Source organism: Notolepis coatsorum (assembly GCF_963971535.1).
Source record: "Notolepis coatsorum genome assembly, chromosome: 1".
Classification (NCBI taxonomy): Eukaryota; Metazoa; Chordata; class Actinopteri; order Aulopiformes; family Paralepididae; genus Notolepis; species Notolepis coatsorum.
In genome coordinates this window covers 199,926,351-199,940,678 of record NC_140165.1, presented here as the reverse complement: position 1 = coordinate 199,940,678, position 14,328 = coordinate 199,926,351, and the positions used below count along the sequence as shown (strand labels likewise).

The following is a 14,328-nucleotide window of genomic DNA, read 5'->3' as shown; positions in this document are numbered from 1 at the left end:
TCCAAGCCCATTGACTTAGAACAATATTAAGATGATCTTAGTGCTAAGAGGGTTTTAGGGAACTGGAAGCAGGAGTGTCTAAAGATTCTCAGCTAAAGTACAGTATGAGTATGAGCCTGACACACGTGGTTGAACAAAAAATTCAAAGAAACAGACTAAGAAATGACGTAAACACCATGATCAAAACCGCAAAAAAATATTTCATCAATGACACAACTGAGGAAAACAAAAACAAACCCAGCGAACTTTGGAAATTACTCAACAACCAACTAGGCTGCAGCAAAAAACTAAAAACCAGATTTACAAACATAAACATAACTGGATGTGGCCAAATACCTAAACATATTCTTTACAAACATAGCCACAACACTGGTTAATAAACTACCCTCCCACTCAGGGCATTATGGGGTAGAACACATAGTAGCATAATACAAAAACCTAGGGGTCCGCAAAGACGACTTCAAACTGGAAATGGTAACAACAGATGAGGTACTCAAAAAAACTGAGCACCCTCCAACCTAACAAGGCCACTGGCCATGACAACATCCCCTCCAAATTCCTCAGAGACTCAGCAGCCGCCATCACCCCAGTCATCACACACATAATAAACCTCTCCATAAAACAGGGACACGTCCCCCAAGGACTTCAAAATTGCGAGAGTGACCCCCCTGCACAAAAAGGGCAGCAAATTAGACCCAGGCAACTACCGCCCTGTTTCTATTCTTACCTCCATCTCGAAAGTCATGGAAAAAAAATTCTACGAACAGGTCGAAAAGTACCTAGCGGGAAGAAATCTAATCTACGAATTCCAATCTGGCTTCAGAACATCCCACTCCACTGACACATGCCTTCTCTATTTGAACGACCACATCAAACAAGAGGTGGATGTGGGCAAATACTGCGGCATGATCATGCTGGACCTACAAAAGGCCTTCGACACTGTCAATCACTCCATTCTGATTGACAAGCTAAAAGCAATTGGTTTTGATAGTTTATCAGTGAGCTGGATGCAATCCTACCTGGAGGGGAGAGAACAGATTGATTGAGTGATTGATTGATTGATTGATTGATTGATTGATTGATTGATTGATTGATTGATTGATTGATTGATTGAAAACTTCATTAACAGATTGCAGAATGGGTACAATACATACAATTGTTAAGGGGATGCAGACCAGAGAAAGACTTTCGTCTTGTTTACATCAGGGTCCCCCATTTTCAATTCATCAGGACATATATGACATACATGACATACAGATAGACAGTACTGCTACATCTATACATTTATGACATACCATATTTGCAAATACAGTACTGTTTGTGATACAAAAAGAGTCCAGAAAAGAGAGTATATACATTTGATGTAAAAACTGTACATTGGAGGAGGTTGGGGGGGGGGGGGGGGGGGGGGGGGTTGGGTAGGTGGGGTTGGGGGGGGACGGGACACTGTACAACTGTACTAGCAAAACTGTACATTGGAATATTGACAACCATACTAGGTAATTTACTGTACATTGGAGGGGGTTGGGTTAGGACATTTACAGGGGCCAGTTTCGAATTGCAGTCTCCCGTAGGTGTTCTTTGAGAGTGGTTTTGAAAGTGGGTAGTGATTCACATTCCTTTACAGCTTTGCGTAGGGCGTTCCACATTGATGTGGCATAATTGCGAAACGTGTTTAGTCCCTTGTTTGAGCCGAATCTGGGTTTAACATGATTTGTGGAGCTCCCTCTGGTGTTGTGATCGTGGTATTCACTGACCTTTGGGAAGTATTTTGACATGTACATGGGTACCTTGGTCGTGTAGTGTATCTTGTAGACCAGGCCCATTGCAAGTTGCTGTACTCTGTCGTCTACTCTAAGCCATCCTAGGTTGTCAAAGTGGGCAGGGGTGAGGTGGGTTCTAGGAGTAAGGTCAAGCAGTAGTCTGACCAGTGTGTTTTGAGATGTTTGTAATTTAGTTTTTACCGCCTTTGAGGTGCTTTGGTACCATGAGGTGCAAGCATAGTCATAGTACCCTTGAATGAGTGCTCCTGCCAGAGTCTTCAGGGTATTCTTGTTTACCAGAGAGGAGATCCGGTACAAGAATCAAGTTCGTTGGTTGACTTTTTTTATTACATTGGATGCCATTTTGTCACAGGAAGATTAGCCTCTAGGATGGAACCCAGGTAGGTAATTTCATCTTTCCTTGTGACAATATTGTCACCCACTGTAACTGAGAAGCCGTCGGTCTTGCTGAGTTTCTTATTTGAACCGAAGAGAATGGACTCTGTTTTGCCCATGTGTAATGATAGTTTGTTATCAGCGAGCCATATGCAGATTTTGCCTAGTTCCGAGCTGAGGGTTTTTTCAACCTGTAACTTGTTCTTGTCAGAGACCAGCAGGGCTGAGTCGACCGCAAACAGGAACAAGTTGCAGTCACAAGCTGACAACATGTCATTTGCATAAATTAGGAACAGTAGCGGTCCTAGTATGCTTCCTTGTGGAACACCACAGCTCACTGTGAGGGGGGGGGGATAGGGTCAGAGAGACGTTTAATTTTTTTTACAATGTACTTGTTTTCCCCATGTTCAGTCAGAATGAGAATGGCATGTGCAGGGTCAAAGTTCAGAAAAGATTCAGATGGCATTGTAAACTTGGCCACTGGGGGCCATTGATCATATTCACACGGCAGGAACAGGGTGGAGAGGAACCCAACGTGAGCATGACGTAAGAGCAAAATGGCAGAAATTTGAATGGTCAATGATGGACAAGAATCCAGTGATGACTTGAGTTATTGTCATAAAATTGTTCTAATCAGATATCAGATATTTAAACTTAGTTTAGGTAGAATATAATTCACTGAAGAATAGTGCCTGGCTCATAGTACCAGCCCCTCAATTCAAATTATGCTAGAGTACGTACGTATCATGATTTTGTGTGAGACATTCAGGAGCTATGTGAGTAATCCCAGACAGGCTCCAACCCCTAGATTACTTATATTAGCTTTGTACCAAAGTGCTTAATCGAAAATAATCACATGACCTTTGGATATTGTGTTGTGTGTATGTGGAGAGTGAAAATATTCAAATTGTGCATTGTAAACTAGATAACTATCCCTATCTCCCTCTCCTCTCTTCACACAGCCCTCTCCTCTGAGAGGAATGTGTTATGCAGGGTGTTGGTGTGTGTGGCCGCCTCCCTGTGTTTCCCACTCGCATTGGGATTGGCTTGGTGTCTGAGGTCGGACTCGGATGTCAAGCCCCAGCCACTTCCCCGGACCCTGTCCATTTCTGCTCCGCAGTCCAGAGCCCCACCTGTATCCCAGCCATGTCCGGCTCCCAAGCCCCCACCACGACGCCCTGTACCACAGAACACTTCCACACGAAAAGGTTTATTTTTGTCTTACTTTGTACCTCAGTAATACTGAAAACGTGACCAATAATAATAGGAGAGCATCTGCTGCTGCTGTACACATTCTGTGTTTTTATTTATGTGTATGCATACACTGTATGTACCTGCATGTTGTTTCTGCTGTTATTAGTGTATGACTTTTCTGTTTTGGCATTTTGCAGCTACCGCCAAGCCCAAACCAAAGAAAGAGGTGAGCTTGCTTTGAATAATAAATTGCAAATACTGTACCCTGTTCCAAAGTCCTTCCAAAGCTTTTATCATGTCCTGTTCCAAAGCCCTTCCAAAGCTTTTATCATGCCCTGTTCCAAAGCCCTTCCAAAGCTTTTATCATGGCCTGTTCCAAAGTCCTTCCAAAGCTTTTATCATGCCCTGTTCCAAAGCCCTTCCAAAGCTTTTATCATGCCCTGTTCCAAAGCCCTTCCAAAGCTTTTATCATGCCCTGTTCCAAAGCCCTTCCAAAGCTTGTATCATGCCCTGTTCCAAAGCCCTTCCAAAGCTTTTATCATCAGCTCTCCCTCAGCCTGCCTTCTAGTTAGAGTATTACTACAACCCCACAACCAACTAGATCTAAACGTACTAACAATTAATTATGAAGGGTGACCTTTTGTTATTCTGGAAAAAGTATATACAGTAATTATATACAGTAATACCAAAACTTCTGGTTAACTTTAATGCTTCATTGTCTTCCAGCCGGTGTATGCAGCTCTTTCCCAGGACGCTCTTGGACAACAGCGAACGGCAAACAGAGAGCCTGTCCAGGCCATTGTCTACTCATCCCTCAGGTTTTCTGGACCATAGTCAAAGCAAGGCAGAATTAAAAGGGGTTCTATATGTGCAGAGGATAAAGTCTGGACTAAAGATGATCTGACGGCATACAGACGGGTGGATCTTTGGCATGAATCTGCCTGGGGTTGTGTCTGTTCTCAACCAGACATTCTCTCAGTCATCGCTCTCAACCTCTTTCTGGCTAATGAGAGAGCAATGGGTCAAGGAGGAAAGACTCTACTGTATATAACAGGACACTAAAAGAAGATTGTACAGGTATACATGTACATGTAGCAGGAAAGCGCTGATGCAGAGGGCAGCCTCTTGTCTGGGGTGGGGGCATTGGTAGATGTTTCCTTTCCTATTACAGAGACCTGTTTTCAAAGGTGTCTAAACGTGGTGTGTGACAGAACATTTAGGTGAGGGGTGCCACTTTGGCTGACTGGTAGATGCTTCACGTCCCATGCAGGAGACCTAACCCAGATGTGTTACATATACACGTGAAATAATAGGTGCTAAACATGAAGCATCCACCAATGATCCCCCCCAATGACTGACAGTAGGCCAGTATACAGCAAATACACATTACAGCTGAAATACAGAAACAAGCATTTCATCATAAAGTATTCTATATTTTGTTGTGACAAATAATAAACAAACTTGAAACTTGAGTTGTCTGAAGAATAGTGCTAAAGGGCTAGCTAGAAGGACTCATTGACACATGATTTATAGACTGATTAGTCCTAACTGCTGCAATAAAATATTTATTTGGTGAAAAAGTATCTTTGGTGATTCCAGTGATAAAAACAGATGTAGAACTGAGTTCATATATCTTGATGTTCCTCAAGGGTCAAAACACACAGCCCAATTATGTTCACACTTGGGAACATACTGGCAATATATTTACTGTAGCCAGACTACTACTATTAATCTGTCTGTGTTATTGTATCATGGAATTTATTGATACTGTGAACTGTGATACGCAATTGTCTAAATTCATAATAAAAGGTGAATGAAATGAAAAGATTTTTCTTTTTTTACTCCCAGCCCTTTTTTGAGGACACTCGATCCACCCCCCGTCTACGGGGGACAACTTTATTATTTATTATACATTTTAACTATTTACAGTGCTAAATAAAATAAAATTTGTAGTAAAATAAGAAAAATTGTGACATTTCATTGTCCTCTCGGAGGGGGGGAACTCAGACTAGACATTGACAAATAAATTACAACTAAGGACAATAAAGGACAACAACGAATACACATGACAAGGGAAATAGGGGGGGGGGGGGGGCAGAGAGGGGAGTAAAGTAGCGGGTGAGGAGGGGGATTGTGGAGTGGATGGCCCACAGGTCAATATCATGTGATTAGGAGCCTAGATTATCCACAAGCAATTCCCAGATGCTATTAAATTGTGAGATGAAAATAAAGATTTCTGAAATATTTGAGAATGTTTTTGATACAATTTCACACTTCCCATTATCCCAATATAGTTGGAATACGATATCTCTAACATGTATTTTTCCATATCGCCAAGCCAAATACAATAAATCCACCATTTATTTGATGTAATGCTATGAACAGTGATATTTACCTAATTAAATGTTTTGTATTACTGTGAAGTATTGTGTTACAGTACAATTCAGGATGTACATTATCTGCCCTGTTTTCTGTTCAACTACATTTTCATCTTTAAAAAAAGTTACAATTATAGATGTCTGACATTTTTTTTGCTTGACTCAGTTGGAGGTACAATACAACTAATTCAAAACTAAATTGTGCCTAAATCTGATTGTATTTTCTATGATTGTTTAATCCAATAATCTGATGTGTTGTACCTATTGTAATATGGAGCACAATAATTAGATAAACCTAAATTCCTTCCTGTGAGATTATAAAATCAGGCAATAGACACACAACTGACACAAAATACAACATTTTATTTCATAATAAATTCTCAGTGGCACGTTACATAACGAAATATACATATACATGTGTAGCCTTTTTTAAATTAATATATTTCCTTTAATCATTTTACCTCTGTAATTAGCATACTCTGCAGTTACATTTTACATGACATCAATGCAAAAGAAGTTATAATTTAATAAATTAAGGGCGTATTAACACAGAGAAGGCTGCAGGGCATTTAGGCGATACCTGCTACAAACTATAAAAGACATCCAACTTCCTGGCCCCATCCAGAATACTTCCTTCCTTCCTCCCTTACTCAAGATCACTAATCCATAATAATAGGTGAGGTCATGTGTAAAAACGGTTTGATCTCTACCTATCTATCACCAATCCAGCCATGTCAGATCAGTGATTTCTCAAAGGAAGGAAGGTGAAGAAGAGAACTCAAACAGGATGTCCCTGCTGGCTGAATGCCCTGGGTTTTGAGTATCACATGACAGAACGTCACTTGTAGCCTATCCTCCTAGCAACAGGAATAGATCTCTATACAAGGATAATACACATTCTCCCATAGATACAAGTTGCTTTATTTTATCACATAGTAAAGAGATTTATGAGATTTCTAGTGTTTCCTTGGTGAACACATGTTTGGTTTCTATCCTGCCATGTCCTCTTCATATAGAGTGCAGGGTAAGGTAAAGGCATATCTAGAGACATTGGATTTGCAATTTACTGCAAGGAGGCTTTTATATGAGCTACTAATTCACAAAGCATGAAATCAAATTTCCAAAATAAGTTCCAAGTTTACCTACAAACAACATGTTGGCCAGTGGTGTAACATTTTCACCCCACAAATTAATTTCCAATCAATTTCATCGATATGCTACTGGGTCATGTAAAACCCTCAACCTTCAAAACCTCATGTTTAAAACTGTTCAGGAACTATGGACAGAGACACACCTAAGTTAGCATCAATGAGAGGTATCATTCTGTGAAATGTTATCAGGAAGTGCAACTTCTATTTCCAGAAAATGGATCGGTCATCCAGTTGTTGCTGTGACCAGATCTAGAATATTTCTTGGCTCAGCCCCTCACATAGTGAGAGAGAGAGAGAGAGAGAGAGAGAGAGAGAGAGAGAGAGAGAGAGAGAGAGAGAGAGAGAGAGAGAGAGAGAGAGAGAGCGAGAGAGAGAGAGGGGCGAGGGGGAGAGAGAGAAAGAGAGGGGGCACATCAAAGGTCATAGGGGTTTTCATAGATTGTAAGGCGCAACTTTGGCTAAAATAAGCTTATGGCAAAATGTAATGGCAGTGTCCTCTCATACGAGTTATAATTTCCATGAAACCAAGCACTTGTGTTTGGGGATCTCAAATTCCCCCTTCTAGAGCTTAAGACAAACTCAGATAGAGAAATACTGTTGTATGAGTATTGACTGAGCCATAGAGAGTCTGTGTTGGACTGTGCAGTATCTAAAACTTGAAGCATGTTTGAGCCTTTATATATATATTTTTTTTTATATTTAAATATATTTTTTATATTTTATTATCCTTGGCTTAGTGAAGTAGTTCTACAGTGATTTTGTGTTGCTGTTGTTGTTGTTGCTGTTGTTGTCATCATTGTTTGCAGCTCCATCGGCCATTGTTGTCCCTTTGTTGTGCTGAAGGCTGTATTTCAAATTCCACCAGGATACTCAGACTGAAAAAGAGAACAACAATCTTCAACCAGGGGACGGACAGTACTGTAACTTTTACTCAAGTATTTATACCTTACTTACTTGAATACTCCCATTTCAGGGGACTACTACATTTCAGAGCACATATAGTGCTTTTACCCTATTATATTTATCTGTAAAATCAATTCCAAAAAAGAATGCACTTTTTTAAGTTTAAGCCAATCAACTGCAAGAGGAGAGAGAGACTTCAGGGCAAAACCATAATTGGACCACCAACCCTTTTAGCAAATACAGTATAATGCATCAAAAAGATGGAATGCTTCCCATGAATTTCTAATGTTGCCGAATTGTTTTAAAAGTAGAATCTGTGATGCCATCAAACAGCGACCTCTAGGCTTTAGCTAGCCACACCTCAGGAGCTGTATAACTCACAGTATAAAAATTTACTATATCGCTATAACATGGTTTATATATGATATATTATAGGCTGAGGCGTAGCCAGCTTGAGCTACTTCTCCCATCACTGTCTTAAACAACTCTCTCTGAACTCGGTTCTTCACTCTTTAACCACCGTGTTCCTGCCCAGCGTTAGCTCAGTCCACACACTCACAGTAACCGTGTGATTATGAATTGTCATCGCTTGTGTCAGTACTGAGCTCTGTATAGAACGACCACTAAGGTCAAGGAGATGTCAGGCACTACTATGGACAGTAGCCAGAGGACTCACAGTGGTGGATGAGTGGCTCAACTTGTCAAAGCGGAACTTCAAATTTGACCTGGGAGATGTCTTACTTTTCACATCTGTAGAATAAAGAGAGAAAATGTCATGTTTAAATACTCCAACACAGGGATTTGTATAAGCATTGAAAACGTTAGCTCTGACAGTAGTCAATATTACTCCTGTGTGTTTAGCATGGCAGGAGGTGGTGCATATTGTGTGTGTGTGTGTGTGTGTGTGTGTGTGTGTGTGTGTGTGTGTGTGTGTGTGTGTGTGTGTGTGTGTGTGTGTGTGTGTGCGTGGGGTTATATATCAGTGGGTTAACTGTGTGTTTGTGTGTATGTGTTACCTGTGTTTTTGTTTGTGTGTATGTGTTACCTGTGTGTTTGTGTGTACGTGTTACCTGTATTTTTGTTTGTGTGTATCTGTTACCTGTGTGTTTGTGTGTACGTGTTACCGTAAGGTTATGTATATAACCAAGTTCTATGAATTATGGTGACGCTCAGCATCATTCTGCACGCACTTCACTTCGTGCACGAGCACTGAATAAAAAATTCCACAATGTACCTTTACATCCCAACATTCGTCTGGCCACACCCCTATCCGCTTACCTTCATAAGCAGGTGTGTGGTCACCTACTCGCCTCCTTCCCAAACTTTCACCACAAGGCGAGATCAAGGGCCGCAGCGGCGTCCTGATGCTGAGCGTCACCATAATTCATAGAACTTGGTTATATACATAACCTTACGTTCTATTTCATTATGGCTGCCGCTCAGCATCATTCTGCACAAGAGGAGCTGAGCGGGAGCCAAAGCTCGACAAATGTACCCCGCTGAGGCCCCCCACAACCATCAGACCGGGGAGGACCGAGCCCCCCGACCCTCCCTAATGGAGGACGGGAGGGAGACGGATCCGACCGTGCGAAGAGGAACTCAAGCAACTCAATGCACAGGGTGAGCAGACCGTGGCTTGACCCCACAACTACGCACACGCACAACCCGCATGCCACCAGGGAACGAACGGAAGGAACAACCCTCGTTACTGCCCCCAGAATCACGGGGTCAAGAGCAAACTCAACACCGTGGCAAGGCCGTAGCAGCGGAGCGCGAAGGAAGACCCAGACCCACTAAAGGGACTGGATCCCCTGGAAAAAGGGGGCCCGGAGAGGTCAATGACGCCAGGCATCAAGACCCCACCAGGCGGTCACTTAGTGACACCGCCCCCCACATCGCCAGCGTATTCGGACAGGGCCCCTCCAAGAGCGGGCCCTTTTCCCCCATTAGTACACCGCCTGGCACACTGACCCTGCAACACAGGCAGTCAGCATGGCCGTAAAGCATTCAAAAGGTTAACCAACGGAAGCAGGCAGCGCACTGGGGAAACCAGGCAACAGGCTGTAGACCCGAGCCTGGAGCACTGCGGACGAGACAGGCGCCAAAGGGGTCAACTGAAAACAGCCTCCCCGGCGGAAGGGGCATATGCTGGCGTTGTTGAGCACCATGACAAAGCCTCCATCAAAAAAAAAAACCCAGAGGGGTCGAGGCAGAGAAGGCTGACACGATTGGCAGACGTCATGAACGTGCAGGGGCACACTCAACCGGGTAACCCGGGAGTTGACTCTGCTCCAACACACCAGGGAATCAACCACCCTCTCAGTACACAGACCGCAGTACAAGTGTTTCAGTTTTCAAAAAAGGGTTATTCCAGGCCTACGCGTCAACGAAACATTACTTCGGACCGGGCCCGGCGGCTCGGGAAGCACACAGGGTTACCAGAGGAGGTCCAAAAGACCACCCCAACAGCCCCCTCTTCGCCACACGTGAGAGAGGAGCGAAAAGAATGGAGAACCAGCCCTAAGCTCACTGCATTTGGTATTCCCAGGCGGTCTCCCATCCAAGTACTAACCAGGACCGAACCTGCTTAGCTTCCGAGATCGGACGAGATCGAGCGGGTTCAGGTTGGTATGGCCGTAAGCCATTACGACAGTGCAGAGTACAACATGTACCCAACAAAGGGTCTCCATAACGCCTAACCCTGTGACAGGGTTAGGCGTTTTTCCCCCCGAAAAAAGCACAAGTCCCTCAGGGTACCAGAACAGCAGATCTGCATCCCTGGTGGACAACGGGTTAACTGACCTGGACCAGCGCGACCAGAACCAGTCCCGTGCCCTAACCACGCCGACATGCCCACTCCAGAAGAGGGGGTAGGTATGCATGTCTATCTAAAACATGAAAAAAGGGCGCCACCCAGACGGTCCCATTTGTACCGTGCTCAGTGGCCCACCCCAAGGGCGTGAGACCCCTCTACCTATGTTCAGATCTATTCCGTTAACATCCCCCAGATATGAACGAGAATTCATCGAGACAACCTAGTAAACTGGCGCTCGGAAGAGACAAAACTCCATCCCAGTTGCCCTATAAAAACGCTGTTTTAATAACGAGCAACCAAGGCGCACTTAGCCCCTGCGTGATTCGTAACAGAAACACCCCGAGCCAGCACTATGTATGCGTCGAGACCCAAACACATCAATGGATAGTCTAACAAGACACCAGACATTGTTCCTCCAAGTCGCCTGGGAGAACGACACGGAGCCGTCGTGCTTCATGTTCCTTCCTCTTTTTATTTAAAAAAGAAAGAAACACAGACTGACATGAATCCCATGTGACGCAGCTGAGGGTAAAAATTGTTTACATTTTTACATCCCGCCACCCTCGCCACAGGGAGGAGACGGAAATCCCCAGAGAGACTTCCCATGCGAGCTGTATAGATTGAAAAGAATATATTGCAACATTGAGCTATGTAACACTTGGGTTAGGGCTCTCCGAGGAGGAGGCACTGAACCAATACACACTCAATAATCGAATTGAATCGAATACACACACAATAGAGCAGAACTCCTTTTTTTGAAGTTCTACTCACCTTGACAATCTGAGGAGGAGGCTCTGAACTCTGAGGAGGCTCCCTCACTGGGAAGGAGAGTCCGAACTCACAGAAGGCACTTCTCTCTGAGGAGGAGCTTCGTGAGGAGGAGCTCTGACAACTCCCTGAAACAGATCCATAACATGGACCTGAACAACCCACGGAAGTCTTACCACTAGAGACGCGCTCAGTGACGTACTCTATGGCGGGGGAATTTCCGCGGTGCACACGCCCAATCTTCCAGGGCGTGGGACCAGGAAACTCCCTCCCCCCCCCCCCTCTTACCCTGTAACGTGCCGAACAGCAACGTGACAGGAACCTTGAAGGACAGGTGGTTTTAACCCCTGACCAACAGAAAAGGGGAGGAAAGGATTACCAGTTCACCCCTTTACGACCCCTCACCCATGATACGATGTAATGACAAAGTAGAGCATGACACAGTCATAGCCTGCTACATGAAGCATCGAACAGCCCCACATAGCTCATGTGATAACCTGCTACCTGAGTTTTACTAAGGAAAAACACAGAACAGAGAGGGCCCCTTTAAGAGCCCCGGTCCAGACTTACACATGTGCTTCTGTGGGCCAAACCTAACCCAGTTGTAGATCACAAAGACACACACAACCCTTCATCACAACAAAAAATGGCACAGTATACTCCTACTACAGAGGAACGCCGTTTTTCATAACAAGAGAAGACAGAAGTCCTCGATTATGTATTGGCCACAGGCCTTGCTAAGCACACATGATAAGTGACCAAACAACCTTTTCTTTAGGAAAAAATTGTTTCTCAAGCGGAAAGCACAACCCCAGCAATTAAGCTGAGGGTTACATCGTATCCCCACAAACACAGTGACACAATATACTGTAACCAAACATGTCTGAGAGGAGGGGGGGAAGCCCCAGGGAACCGGGGGGTCACCCCTCTTATCTTACCCTTGATACGACCAAGGCGAATAGGCACCTCTGTTAATGTGTGAACATACTGTTCATTGTCATCACAGGCTGAGAAAAAGATTCATTCCCCAATCACATGTCACTAAGCATAGCTTTACAGGTTTAATTAACCCTCTTTGTGAGTTGTGAGTTCACCCACGGTACAAGTACAACGTTACATGAACACACATGTTCTCATCACAACCAAACCAGTTCATTTTTACACACGTAAAAAACAACGCCAATTCACTACAGAGAGAAGCTATACCAGTGACAAGACAATTCAAACACAACACACGTCGTATCCTCAATGTATTGCAGCAACACATGTTTTGGAAACATCGTTATTACAAAACATTTAGAAGGGAAGAAAAGAAGAAGTGTTTAAAGTCCGGAGGACTCCTACCTTCACCCAGAAGGCAGGCCGAAAGAACCGCAACACTGGTTAACGGGACACCGAGTTGAACCCAGCACCTCCTGCGCCGGTGACGAGGGTATGTCCGCAACGCCACCCAGCCGCCGTTCTCCATGTTGACGAAGTCCTCGCTGGCACTGGCAACCGGGTGTAGGGTCGACTAACATCCTCTGTCAAAGATGACGTTGTAGTCAGAGTGTTTTAAGGCATGTTATAGTCACAGTATCGTTTCAACAGTGTAACATTAAGCTAACAGCCGTCCGACTGATAGCAACAAGCTAACGTTTACTAGCCTGGTAAACACAGCGAGCTAGCGCCGCAGCTAACAGCTGACTGGCTAACACAGTAGGCCACAACTAGCACGCCAGCTAAGCAGCTATCACCTGAACTGTACACAACGACATAACAAGCCACACTTCAGACAGGCCGCTGTCCAAGTCCCTCCCCATCCTAAGAGGGAAGAGAAAAAGAATGTCAAACACAGTTTTCAATGGTGATTTACCAGACATACAGCGGAGCCAGCACAATTCCCAACCGGGCTGCAGCCGACTTTGAGCATGGAACTCCCGATAAAGAAGATCCTATGCCCACATTTCCTCGTTAGGGTGTACTTCCACTTTTATGGACAGAGAAGCATCCGCTCATCCAGAGAATCCCGGGTTTTTCCCAGGTCTTGGTCGCGGCCCACTAGATTGACCATCATGGGCGTCAGACCAAGATCCTCCGTCCGCCGCTTAAGAAGCCGAGCAGAGGACCCCAGCCCGGAGTCGGCGTTCGTAAAATTGTCAGCTAACCCCCATAGCATAACAGACAACCAGAGCAAGCAAGCAAAACAATACTCATCCCACCCGGAAGCAAACCGATTTCTCACAACAGTCGGTGCTTCCTACAGTCCAGCTGTATGACCGGAGGGCCAAACACATCCAGCTGCAGCAAGGAGGACTGAAGTCGGGGAGTACATCAGCGGCGCGAGCCCCTAATACCGATGGAGGTCAAAATGATCATCATCTTCCAGACACTCCAGTGACGAAGACAATATCGCTGTATTTTCTCGAAAATAGTGAGAGAGAAAATAAAGATATGATGTCAACGTATCTTCCCGTTCTTTTGTTTTCCAACTTTCTTCTACTAACAACCTCGTCAAGTGTGGGATCTACCGAAGGCACTTCCTTGTGGTGAAAGTGAAGAAGGAGGCGAGTAGGTGACCACACACCTGCTTATGAAGGTAAGCGGATAGGGGTGTGGCCAGACGAATGTTGGGATGTAAAGGTACATTGTGGAATTTTTTATTCAGTGCTCGTGCATGAAGTGAAGTGAGTGCAGAATGATGCTGAGCGGCAGCCATAATGAAATAGAACTGTGTTTTTGTTTGTGTGTATGTGTTACCTGTGTGTTTGTGTGTACGTGTTACCTGTGTTTTTGTTTGTGTGTATCTGTTACCTGTGTGTTTGTGTGTATTTACCTGTGTTTTTGGTTTTATGTATTACTTGTGTGTTTGTGTGTACGTGTTACCTGTGTGTTTGTGTGCATGTGTTACCTGTGTGCAGAGGTGCGTTGCTCATGGGACGGGGTTGCACGACGTGCAACCAAGCTTTTGTGAGCAGAAG

General features: G+C 44.4%; 2 protein-coding genes across 9 annotated transcripts in view; one reads left to right on the top strand and one right to left on the bottom strand.

The window, feature by feature from the left end:
• LOC311232234 (uncharacterized protein) overlaps positions 1-5,349 on the top strand; it is a 28,502-nt gene extending 23,153 nt beyond the window's left edge. For both annotated transcript variants that reach the window (XM_084318967.1, XM_084318966.1), the window contains 3 exons: positions 3,122-3,367; positions 3,551-3,579; positions 4,080-5,349. In XM_084318967.1, coding sequence (XP_084175093.1) covers positions 3,122-3,367; positions 3,551-3,579; positions 4,080-4,187 — 383 coding nt within the window. In that variant the 3' untranslated portion in view covers positions 4,188-5,349. The remainder of the gene's footprint in view (positions 1-3,121; positions 3,368-3,550; positions 3,580-4,079) is intronic.
• A 725-nt stretch (positions 5,350-6,074) lies between these two features.
• The window catches only part of rap1gap2a (RAP1 GTPase activating protein 2a), a 518,359-nt gene continuing 510,105 nt past the window's right edge, over positions 6,075-14,328 (bottom strand). For all 7 annotated transcript variants that reach the window (XM_084313633.1, XM_084313635.1, XM_084313634.1 and 4 more), the window contains 2 exons: positions 8,462-8,535; positions 6,075-7,757 (listed from right to left, as the gene is read on the bottom strand). In XM_084313633.1, coding sequence (XP_084169759.1) covers positions 7,734-7,757; positions 8,462-8,535 — 98 coding nt within the window. In that variant the 3' untranslated portion in view covers positions 6,075-7,733. The remainder of the gene's footprint in view (positions 7,758-8,461; positions 8,536-14,328) is intronic.